Source organism: Anopheles darlingi, chromosome 2 (genome assembly GCF_943734745.1).
Source record: "Anopheles darlingi chromosome 2, idAnoDarlMG_H_01, whole genome shotgun sequence".
Lineage (NCBI taxonomy): Eukaryota > Metazoa > Arthropoda > Insecta > Diptera > Culicidae > Anopheles > Anopheles darlingi.
Genome location: NC_064874.1, coordinates 8,005,001 through 8,032,500, shown reverse-complemented (window position 1 = coordinate 8,032,500; position 27,500 = coordinate 8,005,001). Strand labels below are relative to the sequence as shown.

General features: G+C 48.4%; 10 protein-coding genes across 15 annotated transcripts in view; 6 read left to right on the top strand and 4 right to left on the bottom strand.

The window, feature by feature from the left end:
- LOC125951141 (PDF receptor) overlaps window positions 1-335 on the top strand; it is a 19,363-nt gene extending 19,028 nt beyond the window's left edge. For all 4 annotated transcript variants that reach the window (XR_007468768.1, XR_007468769.1, XR_007468767.1 and 1 more), the window contains one exon: window positions 1-335. This exon is cut by the window's left edge and continues 479 nt beyond it. The gene's annotated coding sequence lies outside the window, so the exon portion shown is untranslated.
- Window positions 336-654: 319 nt separating this feature from the next.
- Window positions 655-3,025, bottom strand: LOC125951149 (aldehyde dehydrogenase, mitochondrial). The gene is made up of 5 exons (XM_049679777.1): window positions 2,839-3,025; window positions 2,487-2,628; window positions 2,254-2,402; window positions 2,086-2,182; window positions 655-2,015 (listed from the first exon to the last, which is right to left on the bottom strand). Exons 2-5 carry the CDS (start codon window positions 2,604-2,606, stop codon window positions 822-824), a joined length of 1,560 nt encoding a protein of 519 aa, XP_049535734.1. The 5' UTR covers window positions 2,607-2,628; window positions 2,839-3,025; the 3' UTR covers window positions 655-821.
- Window positions 3,026-3,216: 191 nt separating this feature from the next.
- On the top strand, window positions 3,217-6,814 carry LOC125951113 (DNA topoisomerase 3-beta). 2 transcript variants are annotated; one of them, XM_049679707.1, is made up of 8 exons: window positions 3,217-3,455; window positions 3,565-4,312; window positions 4,400-4,528; window positions 4,599-4,670; window positions 4,742-5,336; window positions 5,417-6,071; window positions 6,143-6,267; window positions 6,350-6,618. In XM_049679707.1, exons 1-8 carry the CDS (start codon window positions 3,365-3,367, stop codon window positions 6,497-6,499), a joined length of 2,565 nt encoding a protein of 854 aa, XP_049535664.1. In that variant the 5' UTR covers window positions 3,217-3,364; the 3' UTR covers window positions 6,500-6,618. The 2 variants fall into 2 exon arrangements, with proteins under 2 accessions (XP_049535664.1, XP_049535663.1); XM_049679706.1 differs by having other exon boundaries at window positions 5,417-6,267; window positions 6,350-6,814.
- A 3,949-nt stretch (window positions 6,815-10,763) lies between these two features.
- Window positions 10,764-12,284, bottom strand: LOC125951180 (exopolyphosphatase PRUNE1). Its single transcript, XM_049679831.1, has 4 exons — window positions 12,140-12,284; window positions 11,580-12,072; window positions 11,056-11,489; window positions 10,764-10,982 (listed from the first exon to the last, which is right to left on the bottom strand). Exons 1-4 carry the CDS (start codon window positions 12,182-12,184, stop codon window positions 10,824-10,826), a joined length of 1,131 nt encoding a protein of 376 aa, XP_049535788.1. The 5' UTR covers window positions 12,185-12,284; the 3' UTR covers window positions 10,764-10,823.
- A 71-nt stretch (window positions 12,285-12,355) lies between these two features.
- On the top strand, window positions 12,356-15,141 carry LOC125951128 (serine/threonine-protein kinase Pink1, mitochondrial). The gene is made up of 6 exons (XM_049679735.1): window positions 12,356-12,961; window positions 13,029-13,143; window positions 13,211-13,818; window positions 13,900-14,497; window positions 14,569-14,685; window positions 14,757-15,141. Exons 1-6 carry the CDS (start codon window positions 12,675-12,677, stop codon window positions 15,042-15,044), a joined length of 2,013 nt encoding a protein of 670 aa, XP_049535692.1. The 5' UTR covers window positions 12,356-12,674; the 3' UTR covers window positions 15,045-15,141.
- A 71-nt stretch (window positions 15,142-15,212) lies between these two features.
- Window positions 15,213-16,050, bottom strand: LOC125951214 (uncharacterized). The gene is made up of 4 exons (XM_049679881.1): window positions 15,970-16,050; window positions 15,571-15,902; window positions 15,439-15,502; window positions 15,213-15,364 (listed from the first exon to the last, which is right to left on the bottom strand). Exons 1-4 carry the CDS (start codon window positions 15,992-15,994, stop codon window positions 15,213-15,215), a joined length of 573 nt encoding a protein of 190 aa, XP_049535838.1. The 5' UTR covers window positions 15,995-16,050.
- Window positions 16,051-16,410: 360 nt separating this feature from the next.
- LOC125951263 (uncharacterized) lies at window positions 16,411-22,032 on the top strand. Its single transcript, XM_049679970.1, has 8 exons — window positions 16,411-16,520; window positions 16,631-16,835; window positions 16,906-18,028; window positions 18,097-20,818; window positions 20,905-21,019; window positions 21,087-21,334; window positions 21,417-21,513; window positions 21,591-22,032. The coding sequence occupies exons 1-8, from the start codon at window positions 16,411-16,413 to the stop codon at window positions 21,942-21,944; spliced, it is 4,974 nt and encodes a 1,657-aa protein (XP_049535927.1). The 3' UTR covers window positions 21,945-22,032.
- Window positions 22,033-22,203: 171 nt separating this feature from the next.
- On the top strand, window positions 22,204-23,681 carry LOC125951206 (pyridoxal phosphate phosphatase PHOSPHO2-like). Of its 2 annotated transcripts, none has more exons than XM_049679871.1 (2): window positions 22,204-22,396; window positions 22,648-23,681. In XM_049679871.1, exon 2 carries the CDS (start codon window positions 22,926-22,928, stop codon window positions 23,679-23,681), a length of 756 nt encoding a protein of 251 aa, XP_049535828.1. In that variant the 5' UTR covers window positions 22,204-22,396; window positions 22,648-22,925. The 2 variants fall into 2 exon arrangements, with proteins under 2 accessions (XP_049535828.1, XP_049535827.1); XM_049679870.1 differs by having other exon boundaries at window positions 22,513-23,681.
- A 403-nt stretch (window positions 23,682-24,084) lies between these two features.
- On the top strand, window positions 24,085-24,600 carry LOC125951237 (uncharacterized). The gene is made up of 2 exons (XM_049679928.1): window positions 24,085-24,217; window positions 24,282-24,600. Exons 1-2 carry the CDS (start codon window positions 24,126-24,128, stop codon window positions 24,427-24,429), a joined length of 240 nt encoding a protein of 79 aa, XP_049535885.1. The 5' UTR covers window positions 24,085-24,125; the 3' UTR covers window positions 24,430-24,600.
- Window positions 24,517-27,500, bottom strand: part of LOC125951122 (zinc finger MYND domain-containing protein 11) — a 3,186-nt gene continuing 202 nt past the window's right edge. Inside the window, exons 1-8 of the mRNA XM_049679724.1 lie at window positions 27,429-27,500; window positions 26,544-27,358; window positions 26,248-26,464; window positions 25,705-26,161; window positions 25,454-25,628; window positions 25,231-25,383; window positions 24,994-25,158; window positions 24,517-24,876 (exon numbers count right to left, since the gene is read on the bottom strand). The exon at window positions 27,429-27,500 is cut by the window's right edge and continues 202 nt beyond it. Of these exons, the coding sequence (XP_049535681.1) occupies window positions 24,727-24,876; window positions 24,994-25,158; window positions 25,231-25,383; window positions 25,454-25,628; window positions 25,705-26,161; window positions 26,248-26,464; window positions 26,544-27,358; window positions 27,429-27,500 (2,204 nt within the window). The 3' untranslated portion in view covers window positions 24,517-24,726. The remainder of the gene's footprint in view (window positions 24,877-24,993; window positions 25,159-25,230; window positions 25,384-25,453; window positions 25,629-25,704; window positions 26,162-26,247; window positions 26,465-26,543; window positions 27,359-27,428) is intronic.

The window sequence follows — 27,500 nt, the reverse complement described above, 5'->3', positions numbered from 1 at the left end:
CAGGGGAATTGCGCGGGAAGCCAACTTGTTGCACTCCTATATACATACACACATATATATTATACATATATATATATTTTACGAGAACGCCTCCGTGCCAACATGGCTCGCCCAGAGAGAAAACCAAAATGTCGATTGTTTTATGTCGATTTCATATCTGTTGTAGGTGATAAGCTATACCTAGTAAGAAAGATGGCTGCTGTCCCAGTGGGGCGCAGCGGCAACGCCAAACAACAACTACATACAACCAATTATCCCCGACACTAGCAGCGGTGACCTCTTTGATTGATTTTGTACGTAAGAGAAATAATAATTAAATAAATTAATGCAATGTTGTCTGTTTTTTATACTAAACGTTGTGCTTATCTTCGCATTGAGTATGCAGGATTTCCTCCTTTGCTGCTCTTATCACAATCGAGCCGAAAATAAACTCGTCATCATTTGCTCCATTTGCGATAAATGCAACTGTTATCGATATCGCGATTACCAACTGTAGTCGTTCTCCAGTCGCAGAAGCGCGTTACGATTAATTTACTGGACTGTTTAACACTGCTTGTCAGTGTTGGTGGGGGCAGAACCGTCGTCGATCACTTTCAAGAAGAGTCAATGGTATTCTGTTATTACAATAATATTTCCTGCTACAAACTATGTGTTTGTTAGTTAAAATATGCTTTGTAATGTTTTATTTCTCTGCAATATGCACCATTTTATGTTATACAAAAATTGTTGACCGTTATACAATCATTTTTAATCCGGTATTTTGTGCACGAATCGCGCCCCTGAAGAAACAATGCTTTTGATCAAGGAGCATGGCAGCAAGTCTACGAGTTTTTCACCGGAATACGCGTGATCACACTCTTTACCTCAGTGTACGCCTGCAGACCGTACTCACCGTTTTCACGACCATGGCCCGACATTTTGTAGCCACCGAAGGGCGCCTGTGCCGATAGTACGTTGTACGTGTTCACCCAGACCGTCCCGGCGCGCAGCCCCTGCACCAGATAGTTCACCTTGTCGATGTCCTTCGAGAAAACGGCGGCCGCTAGACCATAATCGGTGTTGTTGGCACGCTCGATCACCTCATCGAGCGATTTGAAGCGAATCAGTTGCTGCACCGGACCGAAGATTTCCTCCTTCGCAATCGTCATATCGTCCTGCACATCCGCGAACACCGTTGGCTGAATGAAGTAGCCGGGCAGATCGGTAACCTTGTCACCACCGGCCACCAGCCGAGCACCCTGCTGCTTGCCCGTGTCGATGAGACCGAGAATTTTGTCGTACTGTTCCTTATCGACCTGTGGTCCATGCTCGGTGGTCAGATCGAACGGATTGCCGACCGTGCGCTTCTGTGCCCTCTCTGCACTGCGCTCCACAAACTCATCATAGATCTTGTCCTCGATGAATGTACGGGATCCAGCGCAACAACACTGACCCATGTTGAAGAACAGCCCAAAGTGTGATGTTTCCACGGCGTGCTTCATGTCCGCATCGGCCAGAATAATGTTCGGACTCTTGCCACCGAGCTCCAGAGTGGTGCGCTTCAAATTGCTCGCTCCGGCACCCTGCTGGATCAGTTTGCCAACCTCAGTCGACCCGGTGAACGCTACCTTGTCTACATCCGGATGGTTGACGAGCGCTGCACCGGCATCACCGTAGCCCGGTACGACATTGATAACACCCGGAGGGAAACCGGCTTCCTTCGTGAGCTGCGCTAGGTACAGCGCGGTCAGGCTCGTTTGCTCGGCCGGTTTCAGAATGATGGTGTTACCGGTAGCCAGCGCCGGACCGAACTTCCAGGCCGCCATCAGAATTGGGAAATTCCAGGGAATAATCTGACCGCACACACCGACCGGCTCGTGGCGCGTGTACACAAAGAACTCTCCGTCCATCGGAATCACCTTACCGTGGTTCTTATCGGCCCAGCCGGCATAATAGCGCAGATTACTAATCGCCATCGGCACATCCGCGTTGTACGACATGAAGTACGGTTTGCCATTGTCCAATGTCTCCAAGCTCTGTGTGTACGAGAAAAAGAGACGCATTTGTATTGCTAAACATGTCACAGCTCATTGGCCCGAGCCTTACCGCCAAGTAAACGCGATCACGTTCCATCAGATCCGCCAAACGATACAGCAACTGTCCGCGCTTCGATGCATCCATACGACGCCATGGCGAACCGAGCCTAGCAAAGAGACAGGAAATTGAATCTTCTTAAAACATTTATCACGTTTGTTTGGCAATGCCATAACCTACCGGAAAGCTTCTCTTGCAGCAATGACCGCTTGATCGATGTCTGCTTTCGATCCCTGTTGGACTTCAGCGATCACTTTCTTGTTTGAAGGGTTGATTGTTTCAAACGTTTTGCCGCTCGAGCTCTTGTGCCACTCGTTGTTGATGAAGATCTGGAGACGGAAAAAGGATCTTGATTAAAACTAGCCACCCCGCAGACGATGACTATATAAACCGGCACATCCGTCGTATCCCACCCCGGTGTAGAGAATTTCGGGAGAAGATTTCGGTGCCGGAACCGAGTACTGCCGGCAGCCCGTTCCGGTGGCCGACGAAAACGCACAACGGACGGCGGATGGTTTCAACAAGCGCAGCATGATGATCTCGCGGTCTATAAATCTGCAACGAAAGACGACAAATTTACAACTGGCGAAGGTGATAGGAACGGACAAGTTTCCTTGCGGCTCCCGTAACCTCTAGCATTGTGTTAGGTGAGCGAGATAAGAACCCGCCCGGACGAGTGGAGGAAGGTTTATTATTATGCGCGACGAGTATCAGCGGAATATGGGATTTTATGGAAAAGATCCCAATAGCCGCGGCGGTACTTACGCTCTACTGATGGCAATAACCTTCACGACTCAAAATACAAATTAAAATTGGGCTGAGGATTTTAACTTTACTCGTTTCCACACTACGCAGCTGATAATGGCCCCCCGCCAACGTTCTGCCGGCAAAATCAATTGAGGAGCTAGTGATGGACCAATAATTATTACAACACTACCAACAAAACCAAATTAACGCAATAAAAATGGAGACATGTATTCCAACTAAAAGGGTATTTAAATACTGCTAAGCAAGGAGGAATTTGTTAAATTAATTCGTTACTTTATTTTATTTCTCGAACGGTGCGTGAACACAGCCCGGCGCCAACGGGACGCGTGCGTGAAGTCATGGTTTGACAGTTGCGTTGCGAAAAGGGAAAAGAAAAGGAAAACGGCAAAAGAAAACGCCGCCCGCTTTTCCTCCTATTTATTAAACCAACAAGTAAAGGCGGCCAGATTCGATCGTTGCTGGTGATACACCGAGCCCTCCGTCCGGAAAGTATTATCGAGAAGTTACATTAAGCAGTTCCACGATGAGGGTTGCACTGATGGTGGCCGAGAAACCATCGCTGGCGGCTTCGCTTGCCGGCATCCTGAGCAACGGGAAGTGTTCGTCTCGCAAAGGTATCTTCTACCACCCGCCACGACCACGACGGAGTGCAGTCGGTCCACCATCACCCCGATCAATCACGCTTCAAAACGCCCTTCTTTCTTCATCCCATTCCGGTATAAGGTTCGAACAATGCCTGCTCAGTGCACGAGTGGACCGGCCAGTTCCGGGGGGAAACGGTTCGCTTCAAGATGACTTCCGTGTGCGGCCACATCATGGGACTGGAGTTCGTGGGGAAGTACAACTCGTGGGATCGCGTCGATCCGGCCGAGCTGTTCGCCTGTCCGACCGAGAAAAAAGAGGCAACGGCTAGCCTACGCATGCCCGCCTTCCTGGCCCAGGAAGCGAAGGGATGCGACTATCTGATCCTGTGGCTCGATTGCGACAAGGAAGGTGAGAACATCTGCTTCGAGGTAATGTCGGCCGTCTCCGGTTCGATACACAACGTGCACTCGAACCGTGTGACGTTCCGGGCCAAGTTCTCCGCCATCACCGACAAGGATATCAAGTACGCGATGGACAATCTGATTCACCCGAACGAGAACGAGGCGAAATCGGTCGACGCCCGGCAGGAGCTGGATCTGCGTATCGGCTGTGCCTTCACGCGCTTCCAGACGAAGTTCTTCCAGGGCAAGTACGCGGATCTCGATGCTTCGCTCATCTCGTATGGACCGTGCCAAACTCCGACCCTCGGTTTCTGCGTGCAGCGGCATGACGAGATACAAACGTTCAAACCGGAAACCTTCTGGTACGTACAGGTAACGGTAGGCGAGAATCCGGAGCTGAAACTCGACTGGCAGCGGGTGCGCGTGTTTGATAAGGAAATCGCTTGCATTTACCTGAACAAAGTTAAGGAACACAAGGAAGCGCTGTAAGTTTGGGTATCTTTGTGTGAACCATACCTCACCACAGCCTACTTAATTAGTAGCTATCTTTGATTTTGATTTACATTCGCCAGGGTTGAGGCTGTCACCTCGAAAGAGCAGACACGTGCTCGGCCACAGGCTCTTAATACCGTCGAGCTGATGCGTGCAGCGAGTGCCGGCCTAGGCATCGGACCTCATACCGCGATGCAATTGGCTGAAAAGTGAGATTATAACTGCGTTCCCGCCCACGAACATGGAATGATTTTTTTTCCTATTTTCTTCGCTTTTCAGACTCTATACACGTGGATACATCAGTTACCCTCGAACGGAAACCACCCAGTATCCGGCCAACTTTGATTTAGTGTAAGTTAAGAACCACTTTGTGATCGCTATGCTAACGCTAATGACGGTTTTTCTTACTTTCATGTGGACAGTGGTGTAGTACGTATGCTGCAACCGTCGAATGAGTTCGGTGAGGAAGCGAAAGCGATCGCGCGCGATATGACATCGCCGAAGAAAGGCAATGATGCTGGCGACCATCCTCCTATCACACCGATGCGATTGGCCACGCGCAACGAACTCGAAAGCGATTGTTGGCGCATTTACGATTACATCTGTCGCCACTTCCTCGGTACGGTATCGCGCGATCTCAAGTATCGCTCGCACACAACCAAGTTCCGCATCGGAGGCGAACTTTTCACTGCCACCACGAGCGTGTTGCTTGATCCTGGATTCACTAAAGTCATGACGTGGCAAAGCTTCGCTAAAAATGAGCTCGGCCATCAGTTCACGGCGAATGAGAAGGTAAAGATCAACGATATTCGGCTTGTGGAAAGTCAAACCGGTCCACCAGATTACCTCACTGAATCGGAGCTAATTTCGCTGATGGAAAAGCACGGCATCGGTACGGATGCGTCGATTCCGGTGCACATAAATAACATATGCCAGCGTAATTACGTTACGGTCGGAGGTGGCCGTACACTGACACCAACGAGTCTAGGGATTGTACTGGTACACGGCTATCAGAAAGTAAGTGATAAAGCAATCATTCAGCAAATCATTCCGTTTATTCCTGTGGGCTGATACATTGTCCGTTGTTTAAACTTCAGATCGACCCCGAGCTGGTGCTGCCAACGATGCGCTCCGCCGTAGAGCAGCAGTTGAATCTCATTTCGCAGGGCTCAGCCGACTTTCGGCTCGTGCTGAAGCATGCGGTCGAGATTTTCCGTCTGAAGTTCCTCTATTTCGTACAGAACATCAGCAACATGGATATGCTGTTCGAAGCAACCTTCTCGTCACTCTGCTCCTCCGGCAAATCACTGTCCCGGTGTGGCAAGTGCCGCCGCTACATGAAGTACATTCAGACGAAACCGCCGCGGTTACATTGCTCGACGTGCGACGAAACGTACCAGCTGCCGGTGAAGGGTATTGTGCGGTTGTATCGCGAGTACAAATGTCCACTGGATGACTTCGAGCTGGTTGCATCGACGAACGGTGCAAAGGGTAAAGCATTTCCCCTCTGTCCGTACTGCTACAATCATCCACCGTTCAGGGATATGCAGAAGAGCTCCGGTTGCAACAGCTGCCCGCATCCAACGTGTGCTCATTCACTTTCTTTGCTCGGAGTGTCCAGCTGCTTCGAGTGTGACCGTGGTGTGCTAGTGCTGGACTGCACGATGGCACCGAAAACGTGGCGTCTGGTGTGCAACGTGTGTGACGTCATCATCAACTGTTTCGACGATGCTACCAAGGTGACGGTGGAAGGTAAGTCGATTGTTCCGTCTGTACTCCATCAAACACTTACCTGTGGTTGGGTGTGGTCGGTGGGATTACAGATTCGTGCGAGGAGTGTGGCGCACAGCAGGTCACCGCTTTGTACAAACAGGAGAAGACTCCCTTCGCTGATGGTGTCACGGAGAAGAAAGGATGCATTTTCTGCTTTGCCGACTTCGTTCCTTTGGTAAGAAACTGCTGTGCTGAACTCAGAATAATATGGCTATCCTGATGCCGGTTGACGTCATTTCACGTTTCTGTATTCGCAGGTTGAAAAGCACAAAGCGGTTGAGATGCGCCGCAATCAGGGTGGTCGTGGTCGTGGCCGTGGTTTCCGAGGCAGAGGTGGTAAAGGTGGCCGCGGACGTAACAAACCGCCCAAAGACAAGATGGCACAGTTGGCCGCCTACTTTGTTTAGTTCGTGGGCTTCTCGTTACTCGGATGTATTCGATGGTTGCTGGGTCGACATCGTCGATAGAGGAATCGAAATTACAGCAAAATGTACCAACACATTTCCAGGAAAAACGTACTCATTGAAACTGATTTGTGAAATCATCTTCTTATATACTAATAAAAAAAACTCCTTTTTTCATCTCGAATGCAAATGAGCACACTTCATATTACTCGTTGTACCTCGTTTTTAATTCTAAAATGCCCCTTAAAAGCCTGGAAAAGCGAATAGCTTTGTTCCTGCAATTTAAATTGTATTTATTTTAGCTATATAATTGTGATTCCTTAGCAATTTGGCCATTTCAGATCCCAAATAAACTAGATTGCTGCGATTAAACTAGATTGAAATCACTTGGGACAATTGTTTTACTCTCAGTTCCATGAGCGAATGTTGGTACCAAGCACTTGCATCCACGGGAAAAAAGGATTCAAAATTTCATCAAATGATTCTATTCGGCCACTTCGGGAGATTTCTGGTCGAATTGGAACATGATAACGACGTACGTCGCCGATGCCGCTAATGTCTACCAGAGGCAAATGGGAAAGAGAAAAAGGTGGTTGTGGTCAGAAAAAAACATCATCATCCGACATCCTTGCGTATGAACACGACTATCATGGACCGAAGAACTCACCGAGCAGAACAGACCATAGTCGATGGTGTACAGTCCATTGGCGGTAAACTCGAAGCGGTGCAGCTGAAGACGTACGATCCAGTGGTTGACCTGATCCTGTAAGGCAGCCGAGTCCTGACAGTGGTATGGTTGTAGCAAAGCCCGCTCAATATCGGCAACCTACGTGAACATGCCATTGGAATATTAGCGCAGAACAATGCTTTTTGGCTACTCAGGGTCCCGCTGCTTACCAACTTACTTTGGACGCTGCAGCAGCACAGCAGTGACAGAGCGCAAACAGGAAAACGATCGCATGGAGAACATCGATCAGCGATGCTGTAAGCGAAAGCAAATGAGCGTGTTTAAGCACATTAAACACTCCAGAGAAACAGCTGGGCTTTACGGGCCTTTGGTTTTATGATTCGATGGCCATGGCCTTCACGTACCATAAAGAGGAAGCGGACTGAGCGGATATCGCAGCTGAAATGTGATAAAGATGAAATAACAGACGACGATCGCCGCGGTCGACCAACCAAACGTATCGTTTAGAACGCGCAAGCAGTCTTGCAACCGACCGAAAGTGCAACTCGTCCGCTGTAGCACACCCACAGAGTGGCAACGGTGAGGGTGCATTTTATGACCTACGGAGCCATTTTTTGTCGATTTGCTGGATTGAACCATCGCGCCAACGTTAGCAGAACCGGTTAGCAACAAAAGTTCGTCCGCAATGCACCCCAGCCGTATACCGATCAGTTCCGTCAGCTGGACCTGCTGATTGACACGCACCAGGATGAACAGTGCCGGTGCAAGAAGCAATAGGGCGAGCCAGAAGGACCGTACGTTCAGTTGAATCATTAGAATGGTACGGAAGACCGCACGGAGCAATCCGATAGCGTACAGGGCGTAAAATGTTCTGCTGTACCGCCCACGTGATCCGTTCTGTGAAGCCTTGCCGGTAGAAAACGTTGTTTCGACGATGAATTCGATTTCTCGCAGCTCCTGCAGCAATCGGGTAAGTGACCCCGATGAGACCAACGATTGGGTGAGGATCACGAAACACGTCAGCAGACTACTGGTGCTGGTGAACCAACCGGCAAAATCCTGCTGCAGGTGCATCCGGTAGATGAAGAATTGCAAGGCAAACAGCAGACCAAGAAGTGTCAATTGGTAGCACACATTGACCAGGGGTTTCCAGAAGCTAGAACTTTGAATTTCAAAAATGGGCCTCATACCAAACAACTTGAACACACCCTGATTCACAAACTCTTCCATCTCACCGTAACGCATCTTGCACTGTGCTCGGGGTTCCCTCAATTGCTTCTAGCTGCCCTAATGCACAGATGGTGCAGATTGATGGTCTGGAATGAAATATGCATGCGGGATATGTATGACCTCTCATGTTGACAAAGTGCTGATCAGAGGAACTGCTCCTTGAATATTTTACACGCCATTAGAGAGCTCCATATTCCAGAGTAGCTTCCAGAGTAAATAGATGTCGTCGATTTGTTTGATAAATGCACCATCGTATGGCAAATGAACAAACTACATCATTTTTATTGTGTTAAACCATTTTTAATCAACAGAGTGGCTCACTGATTAATTGTTAAAATCGAACTGCAGAAGAATGATCAGATAGGTACCGACGGACGCCATGATCTTCGAAAAAGAAAAATAGAAATTAATAACCAGAAATTAGAATACTCTATTAAAACATTTTGCATTGCAATCAAAAGATCGTAGACAACACTTACCAGATGGAAAAACTTGAGATCAATTTGGAAAAAGTTATTCACCGTCAATCCGACCGGTTGATGAAAAATCTGGTGTCCTAATTGTTCGATTAGCTTTCGCAGGAAAAAAGGATCAAAGAAATGATGATTAGTGAATAGTATGACTCATGCTGCATGACTCAGTCTGTATGACGTCATGCATTCCTTGCTTCAGCCATAATTCAAGACTTGTTTCCTCTTTGCCTCATGGTTTGCGCGAAAACTTGTAGCATGAGGAGCATGATTTTAGAGAAACAGTAGTCATTGCGCGGGTCCTTATCCCCTTACCTCGCTTATGACGTCATCAGCTCGGTCCAACTGATACAGCAACGGTTTTGCCTGCATTGACTCGAATTTGTGCAAATTATTCACCACCAACTGCATCTGTAGGACGACGAGGTGGGTTTAAATTTTTTAAAGTAGTATGTTTTCTGAGTTTACCTCTCTTAAAACTGACTCTCCCAAATATGTAGCAGTCGCTAAGTAGATAAAAGCATACATCAGCAGCACTACAGGTTCTAGAATCATAGGATAGGTTAGAGTTACTCACTATATTGGCGCGTACTAGAAGGTACAACAATTATACCATCGCATTACCCAGGAACTCGGTGAACGAAAACCCATGATCTGTTTTAGATAAATGTTTTGAGCTGACGTAAAACAGTTGAAAACTTTTGGAGGTGAGGATGTAGAAGATCAAAGCTACGTGAATATATACAGAAACGTTTCAGCATGAGATACCGCCTGTATTCATGGTTCTCCTGGACACATCACTTACCGAACAAGGACAAATTCATCAAACCAGAATCCTTGTTCAAGGAATCCGCTGCCCTGAAGCACTCCGTTTGAACTATTGCCAACGATCGAAAATCACGGTGCAACATTACCGGTGCCTTGTAAGTCGTAGGAAGTGTGTTTCCCTTCGAATTACCACACCTTGAAGCTGCACTAATCATCTTGTGTAAATGCGCTACGATGCAGTTGATTCTAAATCGTAGCTGACGGCACAAAACCAGGAACAAACCACTAGCCAGAACGATCACAAATAGGGCGTATGCTTTAAATGCCAGCACCACTGCATTCGCCCTCTCCATTCGATAGTAATTGGCCAAAAGATAAAAAAACAGAGTGACCACCGAGGCACCCAGGACCATTACACACTGGTAGCTTTCACATTTCGGTGGCAGCCGATACCTGTCCAGAGCATACAAATGTCCATCGATGTCGGTTAGGGAGCGGAAAAGTGTTTTTCGTGGTTTTTGTAGGTACTTTGCTAGGGCCGCAAGATGTAGCGCAAATAGTGTCGAGGCCAAACCAAGCAACATCAGCAGGTCGATCACACCCATTACCAAGTCCTGATTGTAGAGAATTGTTCTTAAATCCAGTATGGCAAAAGCAAAAAGGATAATGCTGGCTATAGTTGAAAAGACCGTTAGGAGCGTTCTTGGTGATAAACACGCCTCAATTTCATCCCTCCAAATTGGGCCACCAAGAAGTAAGTGCACAAACAGAACGACTCCATCAGCACTGGGCAACATTACTGAGTAACTAATGAGTACGTGGTGAAATCCCTAGTGTCGAATTGTATTGACTAGTGACGCCAAATAAGGGAAACCATAAGACTAGAGTAATATTAACGTGCTGGATTAATCACAATAATGGTACGCTATCAATAAATAGCTCAGGGAAAATGGAGCCTATTTGTCGGGATAGTAAAATGTGCTGCTAAAATAGACTTTCATCGTTCACAATAGTTCCCTTTGGAGTATCTTGAAATGATAATTAAATGATAATTAAAAATTGATTAGAGTTAATCAAAAACAAACCAACGATAGAACATTCCTACTACTTAATACAGTTAAGGAAATTTTTTTTAATGGTCTTTCATACATTTGTTACGGTCTTTCGATTGTTACAAAATATCGAGAACATTTTTGACGATCGGTATTAATTGCTTTCGAGATGCCTTCAGGTTGTGCTGCTGGAAAAAGACTGCCCCGTTCGCAAAATCAGTTTCAATTCGCTCTAATCCGAAACTTGTAGCATTGTCCTCAAGCAGAGCGGAAATTATCTGTAGAATTAAAAAATCAGAACCTTATTAAGCAAACCTTTCAGTCCTATGGTCAGGTATATCGAATAAATACCTTTTCTGCCAACGGTTTATCGTCAATCGGGATAATGCCTATATCACGTCGAACGCTTCCGTCGGGAAGGACCTTCATTCCGAGAAGAAGTACTACGTTACTTTGAGTGCTGCACGCGAATTGGTTCACATGTTGACTACATTCGCTCAGCTTGAGATACTCTTGCACTGCCATCGGAAAACCGGGCAGCGATACGATTCGACCGTTTTGGTTCAATATCTTTAAATCTTTGAAAAGCAGCTGATATGCATTGAGCTGGGATATGTCACTGCGTGCCGCCACGAGGGATTTAAATAATGATTCTCGATAGGCAAAGGTATCCTGGGGCCCAATATTCTTCACATTCTTCTCGATGAATTCTGCCACTTCATGGTCGAGCTGTTTAGCTTTATCTGCCTCTTTTGAGAAATTGACCGTGTCTAACACGATGGCACCTGCAAAGCAATAAAATCCAAATGTTCTGCGTGTTAGTACTCTCAAATTTCGACGTTCCGGCACAGCCGAAAGTACTGCTGCAAACGTACCATACAAAAGCTCGAGGGCATCCGCATACCCAGATACCTGGTTTTCCTGGAAGATTTTCATCAGCTCCCTGCCAACCAGCGTCGCACAGGAGCCAACCAACTCGATGGTACGGAACGCGTCTGACTTGAACTGTGCAGCACCGTCAACGGGACGATGATCGACAATCCCGGCAATACGATGGTTGGTCAGCTTAGTCATATGATGATCCACTAGCACGAGGTCCAGAGTGTCCGGTTCATTTTCCCACTGGACCTCATCGCTGCAAATCAGCTCGTCTAGAGCTATCTTTTGCTGCTTCAGATAGTACGTGACCTCCGTTTTCAGGGGTAATTCATTGCGCACCACGTTTAGAACGGGGATTATGGCCGTATCCTTCGTATGCCGTGGTCCTAGGAGTTCCGGTGTGCAGTGCAAGTGATATGCAAAAGCCAGGGCACTTACGGCGGAATCCAGATCACAGCTCTCATTACCGATAACCACTGTTTTGCGTGTCTGGAAAGACGGAGAAGAGTAACGAACCAACCCAGGGACTGCATGTTTATTGTGACATTATTCTTACCGCACGTTGGAGAACTCCTCTGCATTGTTGGAGGTACGAGTGCATTTTTAAAGAGTTATTGCACGTGCGTTTCCGGCGACCAAAACCCGAAAGGCAAACAGCTGTTTTACCATCATGTTCGCGTCGCGGTTCACCTAGAACCTTCGACACGAACAAGATGCTCCTCGGTGACAGCTCAGCTGGTTGTGTTTGTGTTTTGATTCGTGAAGAAAATTTTTCCGTCTCGAAATTTTTGCTCCGTTCTCAAGTGGATTTTCCAACCCATTACCGTGTCCGGGACTGCAATAGAACCACTCCAAAAGTACTGTGCCCTGTTGGGCTCCCATCACATAACGTTATTTGAGACACATAACGATCGTTCGAGTATTTTTTACTGAGATAACGTAACGAATAAAGTACGTCGCCATTTTCACTCGCACAGTGACCGGGTGAAAGGGTGTTCGGGTGTGTGGGAGGTGCGCAGTCCCGTAAGAACAAGAACAAGAAGCGACAGCAGAGGAAACACGAGTTGCATCCGTGGGGAGGTTAATGCAAAATGTCCTTTCGGCTGCTGACTACACGGTTGTACAAACATGGTCGCCTACTGGTGCAAGGCTATCTTAAGCGGAACATCCACACCAACAACGCTTGGACGGGCCCGGGCGACGGCGTCAAAGTGAACACATTCAACGAAACGCTCAGGAATGATCTGCGGATCAACGAGTTCCGGAGCAACAGCTTCCTGCGGTTCGGTAACCAGGCGCGCCGGCTGTTCATCGATAATGTGCTGAATCGCGTCACCAACCCGTACTCGGTCGATCTGCGCCTGCAAGCGACAAAAAAGTGAGTGTGTTTTCAACGAGGTCAGTAGAAGCAGGACCGTTGGATTGATTTCATTTCCTCATTGCAGGCTGCTGTACGGCGATTCAACACCCTTCTTTGCACTCGTTGGCGTCAGCCTGGCATCTGGCGATGGAGTACTTACAAAAAACGACGAGCTGGAGGGTGTCTGCTGGGAAATTAGAGTATGGATCCTCCCATCACAACATAGGTTACGTATTATATACAATTGTCTTCTACTTTCTCGAACAGCACGCCATGTCCAAGTTCCAGCAGAGGGTTGGTGAGAAGGATATTGAATCTCGCTTGGATGAAGAGTTCGGTATCGACCAGCTGAACATTGGGCCACCAATCGCGAAAGGGTGTTGCGCCGTTGTTTATGCTGCTTCACTGAAGGAACCAGCGGTGAATGACGAACAACCACCAAGCGATCTCTCCGCTAGCACAGACGCATCATCGCTAGGACATGCATCCGTTACCTCTGTGGACACTGAGGAATGGAACGATACTCTGCCTGTCTTTCTACCACCAGAACGTAGCCCCGGTTTGGCACTGCAACAGATGGCCAATGAAGCCATTACTGCGAGTGCAAAAAAAGTATCCACCAGTGAACGTAAAGTCCGCTTCAATAGTGAGACGCGTGCTAGAACTATTTCGGAGAGCTTTTACAATGAGTTTACGGATGAGAAGCCCCTCTCTACGGAAGGAACGGATGGGTGCGGCAATGTAGAGTACCCATTAGCGTTGAAGATGATGTTTAACTACGATATCCAGAGTAACGCCATGGCCATCATTAAGGCAATGTACCGTGAAACGGTACCGGCAAAACGTAGAACCGTCGATACGGCTTGGGAGCAAAGGTAATGTTGAAATGTTTGCTGACCTTCGGGCACATGACTCTGGATGTCTTTTACGCGCATTCTTTTCCTTACTTTCGATAGTTTGGTCGAAAAGACAAACTTCCTGCCGCCACACCCGAATGTGGTGGAAATGTATGGAGTGTTTTGTGACCAGGTTCCCGATCTGTCCATGTCAACTACGCTCTACCCGATGGCCTTACCACAGCGTCTCCATCCCGACGGTCACGGTCGTAACATGAGTCTCTTCCTGCTAATGAAGCGGTACGATGGGAACTTGAAAGATCTTCTGTTCCAGCATCATGACGCGCTGGATATGCGCACACGCATTCTGCTCTTTGCGCAACTACTGGAAGCCGTGGCGCATCTGAACCGACACGGTGTAGCTCACCGTGATCTAAAATCGGACAACATCCTAATCGAGCAACGACCCAATATGCCACCAACTCTAGTGCTGTCGGATTTCGGTTGCTGCATTGCGGACAAAGAGCACGGGCTGCGGATCCCGTACACGTCGGACGAGATCGATAAGGGAGGTAACGTGGCGCTGATGGCACCGGAAATCTTCAATCAAACGGCGAGCACCTTCGCTCAGCTAAACTACAGCAAAGCGGATCTGTGGGCGTGCGGTGCCATTGCGTACGAAATCTTTGGCCATAACAACCCCTTCTACTCGGGTGAGGTAAGTTGTAGAGCGGCCCCGGGCAACACTGCATCCGTACTACTGATGTTAACGTTTTCTCGTATCGACAGCAATCGGCACTGAAGAACTCGAGCTATAAGGAGGATATGTTGCCGGCTCTAAACCCCGAGGTACCCAAGCTGATCCAGCTGCTAGTAATGAATATTTTGCAGAAGAATCCCAAAAAGGTAAGCAGCACCTGCAGCGGCAGCTCAACTACTTGTTAACAACCAATCATTCGTCTTTCACTCACCTGTAGCGTTTGAGTCCGGATGTGGCAGCAAATGTGATGCAACTGTTTCTGTGGTCACCCTCGAAATGGCTCCGAGATGGCCATTCCCCGTCCAGCAATGAAATTTTGCAGTGGCTACTCAGCCTCACGACCAAGATCCTGTGCGAGGGTCCTCTGCGCATTATCCCGGATGATAGCAGGGGCCGGCGTACTTACACCGAGTATCTACTGATTGGTAGTTTTCTGGCTCGCGCCCGCCTTGAGCGAATCCGTCGTGCGCTGGACTGGATACACACGGTTAACATTTCTGCGTAAGGCAGTGTAAGTTGATTGGTTCCTCGTGAGATGTGATATTCGATTGAGAGGCAAGGAAGGAGAGTGCGGGTTTGAAGAAATAAAGAGTTATTTATCTTTCATTTTTCGTCATATACAAGTAAAATGTGTGCAGAATCTCTTCCTCTTTCCAGTCGTCATCCGTTACCTTTAGGCCTCTTCACACACGGCGGACGGAACGGTTGTTGTTCCAAACGTTAGTCTTCTACGTAAAACGGTCAGCAAGCCAATCACGTCCTTGGTATCGCGTAAATGCCTGCGAATTGCTTCGATGTTTCGAGGCTGCGGATACATATTATCAACTATAAGAGGGGGAGAAACGGGGGTTTATGAGTCTTATACCGCACGAGGAAGCGAAGAGGGCTCTAGTGCTTACGGTCCAATCCTTTCCTATTCATTTTAAAGGACAATCGTGTGTTTCGAGTATCTGAAAAATGTATCTACAAAACACGGAGAACGTGTTCACGGGGTTAAGTTTGTGGTCTTGCATGTGTTATTATGTGTATACCTCAAACATTCTCCGTTCGGGGATACAGTGGATGGTAAGACCTAGGAATCGTTCAAGATCCTTCAACATTTGTCCGTGGTTTTTCGGATTCTGTGAAGTGATCTTACTCGTCTTTGCGCTACCATTGCAAACACCTCTCGCCGAGATGGCCATTTGTTTCGCTTTCAACTTAGCCTCCATCATGACCAAATCATTTAGCTTTTCCACCACCGCTTGGAGGTCGGTTAGGGCATCTTGCCTTAATTGCGCGTCCTCGGAAACCGTTTGTTTGATCTCCACAGCTTTAGCGTGCAGTGTTTCCAAAACGTTGTGCGCCACATTTTCGGTAGTATCTAGCATAGGAAAGCAAAGAATAAGCACACGATTTCCACCTAATCACGGCGATCGCAATAAACTTACCTAAACTGCCGATTGAATTCGCCATTGAAATCGTTTTTTAATTTTCTGTTTCGATCTAGTTTGTTTGTTTGGCCGGACGCGCTTTTCAAAATTCAGCGGATTTGCTGAATAGTCAAGATGCATATAGTTTACTGGTATGGATTCTTGCAGAGAAAATTTCCCCGAATTTTACCACCGATATGTTTTTTGCACATACGCGATGATGCATTTTGTTCTTTTTTATGTTTAAAAGATTGTAATCTACAGCAAAAGTAATCGAAATCCCATAAACATCCTAATTTAGTTGCTAAGCAATGTGCGCATCGATTTATAGTGATCTTGGGCGCTGATCAAGCAAGCTGTCATCATTTGAAACCAAACCGTCACCAACGCACAACAAGCAAGTGAAGCAACGAAAGCAAACGCGCAAACCGAGTACTAGAGAGTTTGTAAGTTTTCACGATGGATTTGGAAGAAACGAAGGAAAACATTCAACCACTGCGTACGGGCAGAAACATCGAACAACTGGAGTATGCTCTGGTTTCGCCGGAATGTTGGGAAGAGGATCGAAAGTAGGTATTCAGTGCCGCAGCGCGGGTGTATCCGCTTACCCCGAAAGTTCCAACATGGAGTCTCATGGAAAAAAATGATGCTATTCCCTTGTCCGTATTCCCCTGCAAAGGATGCACGAAGAAGCGATTGAACAGTACGATGGAGACGATCCGCTGTCCGTTTGGTTCGAGTACGTGCAGTGGTTCGAACAAACCAATCCAAGCAACACAAAACCGGCCCTGATGAACGATGCGATTCGCCGTTGTGTGCAAAAGTTCGAAAACGATCCGAGGTATATGCAGGATCGGCGTTTCATTAAACTTTGCATTAAATACGTAAGTTGCAGAGGTCACTCTGTTCCGACCACCCAACGTTCGAGTTCACATGTTTATGGTTCCTGTTTAGATCGACACTCAGCCGAAACCGGAGGAACTTTACGGTGAGCTGTTCGCCCGCGGCGTTGGCACACTGTGCGCGGAGCTCTACATTGCCTGGGCCTACTACTACGATGCGGCCGATAATTTCAGCAAAACGGAGGAAGTGTTCCAAAGGGGTCTGGCAGCCGGTGCACAGCCGAGGGAAGAGGTAGAGCAGGCTCATACGGCGTTCGGATTCTCGATGTCGCAACGAATGCTACATAAGGACGAATGCAGCAAACTGAAGTTCCAAACATCGCTCGCCGAAAGACGCACGGCTCTGACCTCTTTACGCACGACACGAAAAAAGCATGTGGGCAGCATTCGTACTGGGCTGGCCGTGAAAAGCGTCAAACCGGGCATCGTGAATCAAGAGAACATGCCTGCCAATCATGGGACTCGGAATGCACCGACTAGTGCTTTGGTGTTTAGCGATGAGCGTGATGAAAGCGATGCCGGTCCCTCGATCGTGCATCCCTTCTCCAGCGTTCACACGGAGACGGAAAACATCATCGAGGCGGCCCGTTTGGCAAAATCACACTCGGCGTCGACGCACAAGAAATCGAGCGTTTTCGCCAAATCCGTTGCCCCATCATTCAGCATTCCAATGGATGAAGAATCCAAGTTTGAACCAGTTCCGCTGCTGGTAGACAACTACAACCGTGGAGTGCAGCTATCGAGCAAGTTCCATAGCCGTAATAATCCGCAAACTCCGTTTGATCTGAGCGTTTGTGTTGGCGATCCGAACGAAAGGGCTATCCCGAGGTACGATAAGATACGGCTCTACTGTCAGGCGGGCAATAAGCGGGAATATTCCCCGGAGGAACTACGAGCCTACCGGTACTTTGAGCGTAAGCAAATCGAGAACAAACTCACGGAAACGTTGAGTCTTGTTTGGGGTCGCGGATTCGAATATGGCATCCGTTTGCATCCGCTACATCGTCGTTCTGCGACCGCGCAGTCGATTGCGCCAGCAAAGATACGAAATCCTGCGCTTGGCGACTGTGATCCCAACATTAAAACGAGACTGCAGGAGATGTACGCCAACAGTGAGGAAGAAAAATCGTTCGAGGAACTGCTGGTAGCGAAGTGGATCGAGGGTAGAATCCAGAGTAAGTCACGCGCGATCTCTATCGTTTGACATAAATTCGTTAATCATGATTTTGTTCTTCCATCCTAGTCGGAGTTGATCGACGGTACCATGACGACGTGTGCCCCGTTGACATGGATGAAACGCATGTCGAATCGAAGCGCATATCTATGGGTCCCACGCGGTACAGTATGGCACCAGCACTGGTCGCCGGGGAGAATGGACAACGTCCGAAAATGCGTCAACGACGTTCCATCTATCCATCGGGCCACGTCCAGCAAGGACCGGCTGCAAGTTGTATAGCGGAGGAGGTGGAAGACGAGAGTTATCGATCTCGTACGGAAGTCGGCCGGCAAAGTGATCCCGATAGACAGGAATCCGTTTCCCGTAAGCGTACCTCGAACGAGGAGCTTCAGCAAGAGGTCTGCAAACGGGAAGATACCAAACCAACACCTGCCAAAAGCATCATTCCGTACGATGGGGAGATGGTTGCAGCAATGCCAAGTGCCAAGACTGCTACACCACACGTTCCGATTGTCTCACCAAAAGTTAACATTTTCGTGGAAGATAGCGATGAAGAAGGTGGCGATGGATTTCTGGCGGGCGCAGCGAAAACGACCGGAACTGAACGTGCTCCGGAGCAGTCGTACTACCCGAACGATTCTTGCTCGACGCAAATGTTTAATTTCTTCGTTAAAAACATCAGCACACCGCTCGGTCCGATCAGCAAACAGCCGCTCTTGGTTGGAGCGCATGCCTCAGATGACAAGCCCAATGGTAGCGAAGGAGCACGTGGAACTGCTAAGCGTATGGTTGTGTTCGAGGATGATGATAAACCGATCCTGGAACAAGAGCCGAATGAGAATGGTGGCTGTGATGGCGGAAAAAATCTGCCAAGAATGGGTGCTCCGGTTGAGGCAGGACAAGTCAATGATGAAAATGTCCCTCCTGTACTGGAGAGTATGACACCACCGTCCATATCCGGATCTTCCGCTTGTAATAGTACGCATAGCAACAAACAGCTTTCGACTATCATGGAACGCACGGAAACAAGTACCACCGGTTCGTCCTCTGCCACAAAGTCCCCCGTTGAATCTCAGCCACTTTCACCAGAAACGATCGACGCTGGGACACCGGGTGTTAAACCAAACGATGACATCCACCGTGTTTCTCCAAAGCAACTTCAACAAGGAAAGGAGAATGTCTTCAAGGTTCCCTATCCGACGGAACAACCGCCGGTGACGAGTAAATTGGGAGGAGTGTTCTGCATACACGTGGACAGTACGGAAACGATGGCCAACATGCCGTTACTGTTGAGGCGCGATATTCCGACAGGCCCGGCAGCTGCTAATGAACCTTCACCTGATGCCGATAAGGAGAATCAATTGATCTTACGTTCCAATGCAGCCGTACCAACACCCACACCACCATCATCATCGGCGGGTACCACGGGTAGTGCCGGTACGGGAGGCTTTTTCAATTTGGCCGATGATCCGACCTACACCGGCCAGCGCAATATCTCGCAAATGGTGCAGCGCGATATAGAGTTCAATTCAATGGCTTCATTCCGCCTCGGGACAGAGCGTACGAATACCATACCGCTTCCGCTCGTGAAGCCACTTTCCGCAATAACCGCGGCTAGTTCCATTGCTAGCAATGGTAGCGAAAAAGTTGCCCCTAAACCCATTCCGTCTCCACCGGAAAGTCAGCCTCCGCCGAAGAAAAATGGTTCCTTCCTGGATCTGCTCGATACGACGTTCTCGCCAAAGGCAACCGCTTCCAAACCATGCCCTGGCAGTAGTGGTACTGGCACTTCCACTCAGCCACGAAGTTCATTCAACTTGAGTGATCTCATGAAGACACCGGAACCTAAAGGAAAGCCCACACCATCGACCAGCGACGCTGAATTAAGAGGAGCTCCTTCCGTTACTTGTGCACCGTTGCAAATAATATCTCCGGAGCCACTGATGGTACCGATCAAGGTAGAGAACTCGATCAATCTGGACGTCAGTCTTGAGTTGCCAAAGTTCTCGATTTACAGCGCTGCACCAGCACCGATAAATCCAGCACCAGTTATGAAAATTGACCTGGATGACTTTACCTCACCATTACCGCCGATGAAATCGGCAGCGTCGACGGACCAGCGAGATGATCGTGCTTCGATGGAAGATATCAATACGGCCGTGTTTTCTCTGAATATCAATCGTCCTGCGATGAACTCGACCATCATCAAGGAAGGATTCCGGACGCCATCACCCAAACAGCAGTCTTCTGGACCTACCATGGTACCAGCAGCACCGGTTGCTATATCTGCGGCCTCCTCACTGGTCATAGCGGATGTGCGCGGTGGTATTAGTACCGCTAGCGCGAGTCTACTGATGCCTCCGCCGACAATTACTAGACCACCGAACGCAGCTCAATCGGATGTCGGCGAGTTCGATGCCGATGTCTCGATCTATCATCCAAGGCCCGTGATCTCACAGGATGCGGAGAGATGGGATGATGTTGATGAATACCTCGCCGCACCGATTACTAACAACGAGTATCAGCGGAAGGCGATCGATATGGATTGCACAATGCAGCAAATCAATGCACACGTCGAGTCGGATAATGTTGATCCATTCGATAGACAACTGCTAGAAGCGTTCCTAGATCGGTTAGAATTTACGAGCTATCTGGAAGAGGTAACCACCTGCAAGACGGTCCACAAAGTGCAACCACTAAGAAAGGCCGCCCTTATCGAGGTAAACGATGGCATAATGTTCGAGGTGCATCACAAGATAGGGCAAGGAACCTATGGTACAATCTTTTGGTAAGTACCGCCGAAAGACACCGTTTGTATTATTTTATATTTTATTTTTGAATGATTATCTTCTCCTCCTTATCGTGCTGATGTAGTGCCAATCAAGTGGGTACGGGTAAACAATTCGCCTTGAAACAGGAACGACCAGCCAACCTTTGGGAGTATTACATTTGTCTCGAGCTGCGTAGCCGTATACCGAATCCGGACATTGTAAGACCATGGAATATAGTTCTACATGGATATGGTTTTTCAATCATCGATTTACCCTTTTTTACAGCTTCATGGGTTTATGCCGATCGACTACGCCATCATCGGTAACAATGCGAGCATCTTTGTGTCACCATTTTCGCGCTACGGTAATCTGCTGGACGTGTGCAACACGATCCACAAGGCTACGAATCGAAACGTAGACGAGTTCATCGCCATGATACTCTCCGCACAGATCTTGTCGATCGTCGATCATCTGCACAGCTGCCAGATAATACATGCCGACATCAAGCCAGACAACTTCCTCCTAATGACACCGTGAGTACTGAATATTGCAAACCATACCCACGATGGTAACGTACACTAACAGCAACTGTATCTTTATTATTCGTTCCAACAGCATCGTAATGGGCTCTACAGTACCGTGCATTCAGTTGATCGACTTTGGAGTTAGCATCGATATGAAGTTGTTTCAGGAGGACGTTAAGTTCAACAAGGTAACAGCGGAAGAGGAGGAAAAGGAATTTACGAAACATTTCAAACTAAACCGCTTATTTTATTCTCACTGCTCCAGGTCGTCACTACAGAGGGTTTCACGTGCATCGAAATGATGGAGAACCGACCGTGGACCTATCAGCCGGATCTGTACGGTGTAGCCGGCACGACACACGTGATGCTGTTCGGCAAGTACATGCAGGTGCAGAAGCAGATCGTCAATTGGCAGATTAAGAGCGCAATGCCGCGCTACTTCAAGAAGGCCATTTGGGAGAACTACTTTACATCGCTGTTGAACATTCGGGACTGTGACCATCTGCCGAATCTGCAGCAGCTCCGTACCACCTTCCTGGAGGAGATCGCTCAGAACGAGAAGTACATCCGGGGCAAGGTGGCCGAATTCAATCAAGCACTCGTATCTGCCGGCAAATGATGATCTGAAGATAAGCGTATGGTCATAAGTCATAAGTAAGACGAAATATTTTAACATTTTTTTACTAGCCTCAATAAACCAGCGATATAGTAGCAGCGAACATATTATGTTCGAAGGTAATGGCTGCTAATGGCTGACTCACAGATCAGTGAATATCACCCATATCCCCCATATGACCGAGATTCCAGAGACTGATACTTAGATGGCGACGAAAACGTAGTATGCAGTCATGGTAGTACTACAGCAACACTCATCACTGTATATCGGATGTCAAGACGACAGAGGTAATGGGAGGAGCAGCAGGGAACCGAAAGCAGCTCGTAAGGAACGAAAATCAAAACAAAACCTACTCATCACTCGCTCCGCGCGTCCCAGACCCTGCCACCTGCTTACGACGTCCCGTTTCCTCGACACGGTATCCATTTTCCTCAACTACGCCACAACGAAACCAGGTAAGGGTAAGTGTAATCGAGCGATACACTTGAGCTCACGACCAACCCCCACGTCATCCTTTATCTCCGATCCGCGGGAACCTGCTGCTGCCTGCTGCTACTGTTGCTTCTGGCAGCCACGACAAACAAACCACAAATTTACTGTGACCGGCGTGACACGTTTGTTGTTCGGTTGGGGTGGTTCTGCCCCTCCCATGCCTGCTGTGATGGTTGCTGTCTGTTTCGATAATGAACTTTCTCATCCAAAATAGAACGGCAACGGACGGGCAAAAGCCACTGTAGTAGGACTACGTAAAAAGGATGAACGAAACAGTTTGAGGACACGCTTCGAGGTCTAGTAACCGACGGGACGATTCCGCCAGTTCCGTCACCGTGGGTAGTTCAACGTTGAAACGTGCTCCACAGTCCGATTGCCATCTGTAAGGACTGCTTGCATATTGTATATCGGAGTATCAGGATTGTTAGTGCGTGTGTGTCTGTGGTTTTTTGTGTGGATTGTAATAGAAGGACAACGGGTCCGGTGGTGGAAATGTTTTCCCGCACGGGTCAGATACTGAAGCGGTTAGTGGTACTGGACTTCGACCATACGGTGTGCGAACACAACACGGATATCGTAGTGCGGGATCTGCTCGGCCCCGATGGTGTACCACCGGATGTACGCAGTATATTGCGCTCCTGCGGCTGGATACCGTACATGCAGCGCGTGTTCCGGTTGCTGCATCAGGCTGGCTTCCAACCGATGGACATCGGATCAGCCATTCGCGGCATTCCGGAAGTGCCGGGTATGAAGGCGTGCATAACGAATCTCGTGCGCCACGGGTTCCACGTGATCATCATCAGCGACTCGAACTCGGAATTCATCCGGTTGTGGAATGATTTCAACGATATCGGCCGTTACATCCACACCGTGTTCACCAACCCGGCCAAGTTCGATCCGGTCAACGGACTGCTCGAGCTGCGCCCCTATCACTACCAGACGGAATGCTCGCTCAGCTCGAAAAACCTGTGCAAGGGCAAGATCCTGGACGAGTTCCTGCGCCGGCAGCGCGAAGAACGGAACGTGGAGTACGAGAAGATCTTCTACGCCGGGGACGGAAAGAACGATGTGTGCCCAATGCTGCGACTTGGCCGCAATGGTTATGCGTGTACGAGACGCGGTTTCGCCTGCTACGATGCGCTGCAGGGTGCGATCGGTAAGCTGAGCTACGAGTACACTGCCAAGGTGCTGCAATGGACCGATGGCCACGAGCTGAGTGATCTCATATGGACTGAAATGCAGGACTGAAGGGAAGGGGAGGGGTGGGTGTAGGAGGCGTTTTACAGAGCGAGCAGCCACAAATTACTCATTTTTTCGACCTTTTATAAAATCTGTCTTTATCTAATATTATGAGAATTGCTATTGCATAAGTGTACGGTCGGTTGCCCATTTGTCTGGTTTACCAAGCAACTGCTTTCGATTGTGAAGGACTGAGAATTTGGGTGTATGCGTTAATAACTAATAAAAATCGATGCATTGAAGCGTTAAAATGAAGTTATCAGTTTGAAATCAGCTGACGAAATTTTAAATCCCAGGGCGAAAATACGAAAAAGTTGGCCGCTACCTATTGTTTACAATCCGATTGTGCAAGACGCAACTGTCAAACCGATGTAGTGTTTTTAGTGTCGTAAGGATACTAGAAAGAGTGCGATCCCGATTTATCCTGATAATCCGACAGGTAGACACTCTACGATGTCGACGACGGCTAAAGTAACCTTTTTGGCGGCTTGTGTTGCTAGCGGCGGTCTGATTGCTTACGTGCACTACAGCCAGGCTGCGGACCGGTGAGTGCGCGTGTCTTTCTTCGTATCTCTCCCGCCTAATGTAGCCTTCTAATCCCGACAACAGCGAGAGACTGCACGAGGGCGTGCGTAGGGATGTTGAACGCCAGCGATTAAAAGGTCTCGTGGTGTCCGGCACCGGTAGCAGCACTGGTGGTGATACGAGTGCAATCAGTTCAGCAGCCGGATCAGGCGGCAGTGCACTGCAACGATAGCATTGGCCGGGGGCTGTGCCGCATCAGGTGTAACATAGGTAGAATTATTTTAGAATCAGTTAGGGCCAAAAAGGACTTTTCGCTTTACGCTTGTGTATTTGGACGTAATTCAATTACCAGCACATTACATTCAACTAAAAAAATCCACTCTAACTATTCCGAAACGAATTATTTCTTAAAACTAGTGTGACTTCACAAAAGGGAGAGGGGGAGGTCCATCGACCACATTGGTTTCCGAGTGTGATGTGTGAGAAATATGAGGAAAAAAATCACATAAAGGAGGAACAAAAAGAAGATTCACTTTGAGGCCTGCTGACGCACTCGCGTCGTAGCCTGCTGAATGTGCGTACTGCGATGTTCGGCCCAGTGCTTGTGTCTGCAATCCTGCGAGCAGTAGGCCGTGTTCCAACAGCATTCCAGCAAGGCCTCTTTTTCACATGCGCTACACTGTTAAATGAGAAGGGTAAAAACCGAAGGATACCGATGATTAGAACAACACGCGTTGACTAATTGCAACCGTTTGTGAACCAAGGCACGGCAATCTTGGATCACTGGACACCATACCCATCGTTTTCTTTTCGCTTCCGCGCAACGTTTCTTGAGCTCTTCAATCTCCGCCCGTAGCTGTTGATCCCTCTCAATCATATTCGATCTCATATCGGTGATAAATTGTATGGCCACATTTTTGGCAGTTTCTAGATCACGAGCTTGATCAAGTTTCTCTTTTACCTACAAGAACCGCAGAGAAGCAGGGGAATTAGTGTTTGGAATGAAAACCACAAACTTCGCAATCCTCCTTACCCAATCGGTATTGCGCTGCTGCATTCTGAGGTTTTGCTTCGTTCGGGGCAAACGAATTGGTGCGCTGCTACCGAGGGACGATGGTGTGCCCGTATCCGTGATGTTGTTATTATTCACGAACGTGGTTTGGTTTCGTGTATGCGCCGTTTCATCCTGAAAGACCGAAAAAAGGAATAATAAGTTGTATCTGCTCATTGAAATAGATGCCCTAGATGGCACATACAAATATGTTGGCGACTATGGGTACGTTGGTATCGTTGACCTGCATTAGCGGGCCATTGGTCGTCTTCTTCGCTGCCCGCAGGTTATTGGCTACGGCTGAACTTGGCCGTCGTTTCGGGGGCCTTCCTCTGGCTGGGCCGCTACGAACCGGCCCAACTGGAACTAATGGTGATGCACTGAAATGATGCAATTCGTTTGGTTTAATCAAGCAGAATGCAATTGACTTCTGACCAAAGAAAAAGGTGAATTTACATTGCAGGAGGTCCGGTTTCGGTCGCAGCAATATGGGAAGACGTGTTCCCAAATGCAAAGCTTTGTCTCGGCCCATCCTGTAGCGCCAGGTACATATGAAGCTCTTGCATCGCTTGCTTGAACCCGGGACGCTTCGGATTAATCTTGAGCATCGCTTGATCCGAGTCGATCGGTTTCACGAACTGGGATTGCAGCAGGGCCCGCGAGTGCGGGTTCCCGAAGAAGCGCACGTCGTACTTGTCGTTCGTAACCAGCAGAACCTTTGCCGGCCAGTACTGGAAGCTCTTCTGCTTGGCAAACACCACCTCGTGCCGGTAGGTGCAAGGTCGCGCAAACCAGTGCGGTTCAATTTTCTCATTCGAATGCCGGAAACAGTCCGTACATCGACGAAGCTCTTCGCTATCGTACTGGCAATTGGCAAGCAGATACAGCGCTGCATCGTACTCCACCGATAATGCTGTGAGTGAAAGAGGCGGCGAGAGTAGACGAGATGTTAATGCACAGCGTAATGAGCGATTGTTTCGTTCATTGCCACTCGCTTACCCCCATAGATGATGCCCACATTGTGGACGATATCCCGTAGATCAACCAGAAACTGTTCGATCGTTGTGTAGTGTTCTTGCGCAACTGACTCGTGAATGTTGGCCATTGTTTTGGGGAGGCGCAGAATCATCTTTTTGCAGATCTCGATCGTGGTTTCATTTAGTGGTGGTTTGCGCGATTTCGCCAACATATTTTTTGAGAAAGTATCGCCAGGAAGCTGCAGAAGATAACAATGTATAGCAAAAGTGTTCTTACATCCGGGAAAGCGCGACTGACGCCGTTTCCATTCCACATACCCATGATTCATGAGATTTCACTATGAAATTCAACAGATAATTTAGCTCCTTCTTGGAAGTCTTCAGTTTCGACGGGTTCTGCAGCAGCCGACAGGGGAAGCAGCTTATCGTCATCATATCCTCATTATCCTGCAGATCCAGCGGACCATCATCTTCTGGCTTTACGGGTGGCTGGTTGAGACGCTGGCTCAACAGCCGATCAGGCGATCGTACAACGCCTACAAACTGTGCTCCATCGGCGAGCAAAATTGGGATGGTTTCGATGGAATCCTCCTGCTTGACACTGTTTGCCGGTAGTGATGGGTCAGATGTGCTCCGGAATTTCTCTCCATCTTCCGTGTTCTCGTGTTCTGCCACACTCACGTCCACGTTCGGTTCCACCGTAGGCGACTCGGAACCGTCCATCGTGGAAGTGGTGCTTTCATGTTCAGTCGTTACCGTTGTGACGGGCGATTGGTCTGACTGACGGCTAGCGGAGCGGCTGCCGGTCGCACCGTACGATGAAAAGGTAATACGTTTATCCGAAACGAAGCGTTCCAGTTCGAGTTGTTTCTCGAGGAACGATTTCACGCATTGGGTGTGGAAGCTGCGCAAACAGGTACAGCACTTAACCATATTCTCCTGCTTGGACGTGTGACATTCGTAGCACCATCGATCGTGCAGATCGGCAAAAAATGTGTACTCTTTCCATGCCGGAAGCGTATACCAGTGTGTGAAGGATGGCCTCGAATTGTTGCTGCTACGACGTGTCGGCGTGCTGCTTTCTTGCAGCAAACCCTCCGCTTTGGCGACCGACAGTTGATTCTCGATATCCGCTACAAAAGGAACAAGTAATTGCATGGAAGTTCCGACCAGTGGACCGCTCGAGGAACACGTCAAACTTACAAATATTCAGTTCTTCGCTGAAAATGTTCAGCACCTGCTTCACTAGTCGCGATTTCTCTACTCTGCCTTTGG

What these genes read in the sequence shown, in the direction of transcription:
- LOC125951128 (XM_049679735.1), top strand. Translation starts at nt 12,675, where the DNA reads ATGTCCTTTCGGCTGCTGACTACACGGTTGTACAAACATGGTCGCCTA. An exon ending in GTGTCTGCTGGGAAATTAGA is followed by an intron (nt 13,144 to 13,210) that starts GTATGGATCCTC and finishes TTTCTCGAACAG; the next exon opens with CACGCCATGTCCAAGTTCCA. An exon ending in ACCCCTTCTACTCGGGTGAG is followed by an intron (nt 14,498 to 14,568) that starts GTAAGTTGTAGA and finishes TCGTATCGACAG; the next exon opens with CAATCGGCACTGAAGAACTC.
- LOC125951237 (XM_049679928.1), top strand. Translation starts at nt 24,126, where the DNA reads ATGTCGACGACGGCTAAAGTAACCTTTTTGGCGGCTTGTGTTGCTAGC. An exon ending in TACAGCCAGGCTGCGGACCG is followed by an intron (nt 24,218 to 24,281) that starts GTGAGTGCGCGT and finishes TCCCGACAACAG; the next exon opens with CGAGAGACTGCACGAGGGCG.
- LOC125951263 (XM_049679970.1), top strand. Translation starts at nt 16,411, where the DNA reads ATGGATTTGGAAGAAACGAAGGAAAACATTCAACCACTGCGTACGGGC. An exon ending in TGTTGGGAAGAGGATCGAAA is followed by an intron (nt 16,521 to 16,630) that starts GTAGGTATTCAG and finishes TCCCCTGCAAAG; the next exon opens with GATGCACGAAGAAGCGATTG. An exon ending in AGGACGTTAAGTTCAACAAG is followed by an intron (nt 21,514 to 21,590) that starts GTAACAGCGGAA and finishes TCACTGCTCCAG; the next exon opens with GTCGTCACTACAGAGGGTTT.
- LOC125951180 (XM_049679831.1), bottom strand. Translation starts at nt 12,184, where the DNA reads ATGCACTCGTACCTCCAACAATGCAGAGGAGTTCTCCAACGTGCG. An exon ending in GAGGAGTTCTCCAACGTGCG is followed by an intron (nt 12,073 to 12,139) that starts GTAAGAATAATG and finishes CCGTCTTTCCAG; the next exon opens with ACACGCAAAACAGTGGTTAT. An exon ending in TGCCCTCGAGCTTTTGTATG is followed by an intron (nt 11,490 to 11,579) that starts GTACGTTTGCAG and finishes ATTGCTTTGCAG; the next exon opens with GTGCCATCGTGTTAGACACG.
- LOC125951206 (XM_049679871.1), top strand. Translation starts at nt 22,926, where the DNA reads ATGTTTTCCCGCACGGGTCAGATACTGAAGCGGTTAGTGGTACTGGAC.
- LOC125951149 (XM_049679777.1), bottom strand. Translation starts at nt 2,606, where the DNA reads ATGCTGCGCTTGTTGAAACCATCCGCCGTCCGTTGTGCGTTTTCGTCG. An exon ending in CCGAAATTCTCTACACCGGG is followed by an intron (nt 2,403 to 2,486) that starts GTGGGATACGAC and finishes TTCCGTCTCCAG; the next exon opens with ATCTTCATCAACAACGAGTG. An exon ending in GTGATCGCGTTTACTTGGCG is followed by an intron (nt 2,016 to 2,085) that starts GTAAGGCTCGGG and finishes TCGTACACACAG; the next exon opens with AGCTTGGAGACATTGGACAA.
- LOC125951113 (XM_049679706.1), top strand. Translation starts at nt 3,365, where the DNA reads ATGAGGGTTGCACTGATGGTGGCCGAGAAACCATCGCTGGCGGCTTCG. An exon ending in AAGGAACACAAGGAAGCGCT is followed by an intron (nt 4,313 to 4,399) that starts GTAAGTTTGGGT and finishes TACATTCGCCAG; the next exon opens with GGTTGAGGCTGTCACCTCGA. An exon ending in GCGATGCAATTGGCTGAAAA is followed by an intron (nt 4,529 to 4,598) that starts GTGAGATTATAA and finishes TTCGCTTTTCAG; the next exon opens with ACTCTATACACGTGGATACA.
- LOC125951214 (XM_049679881.1), bottom strand. Translation starts at nt 15,994, where the DNA reads ATGGCGAATTCAATCGGCAGTTTAG. An exon ending in GAATTCAATCGGCAGTTTAG is followed by an intron (nt 15,903 to 15,969) that starts GTAAGTTTATTG and finishes TTCCTATGCTAG; the next exon opens with ATACTACCGAAAATGTGGCG. An exon ending in CCGAACGGAGAATGTTTGAG is followed by an intron (nt 15,503 to 15,570) that starts GTATACACATAA and finishes CGTGTTTTGTAG; the next exon opens with ATACATTTTTCAGATACTCG.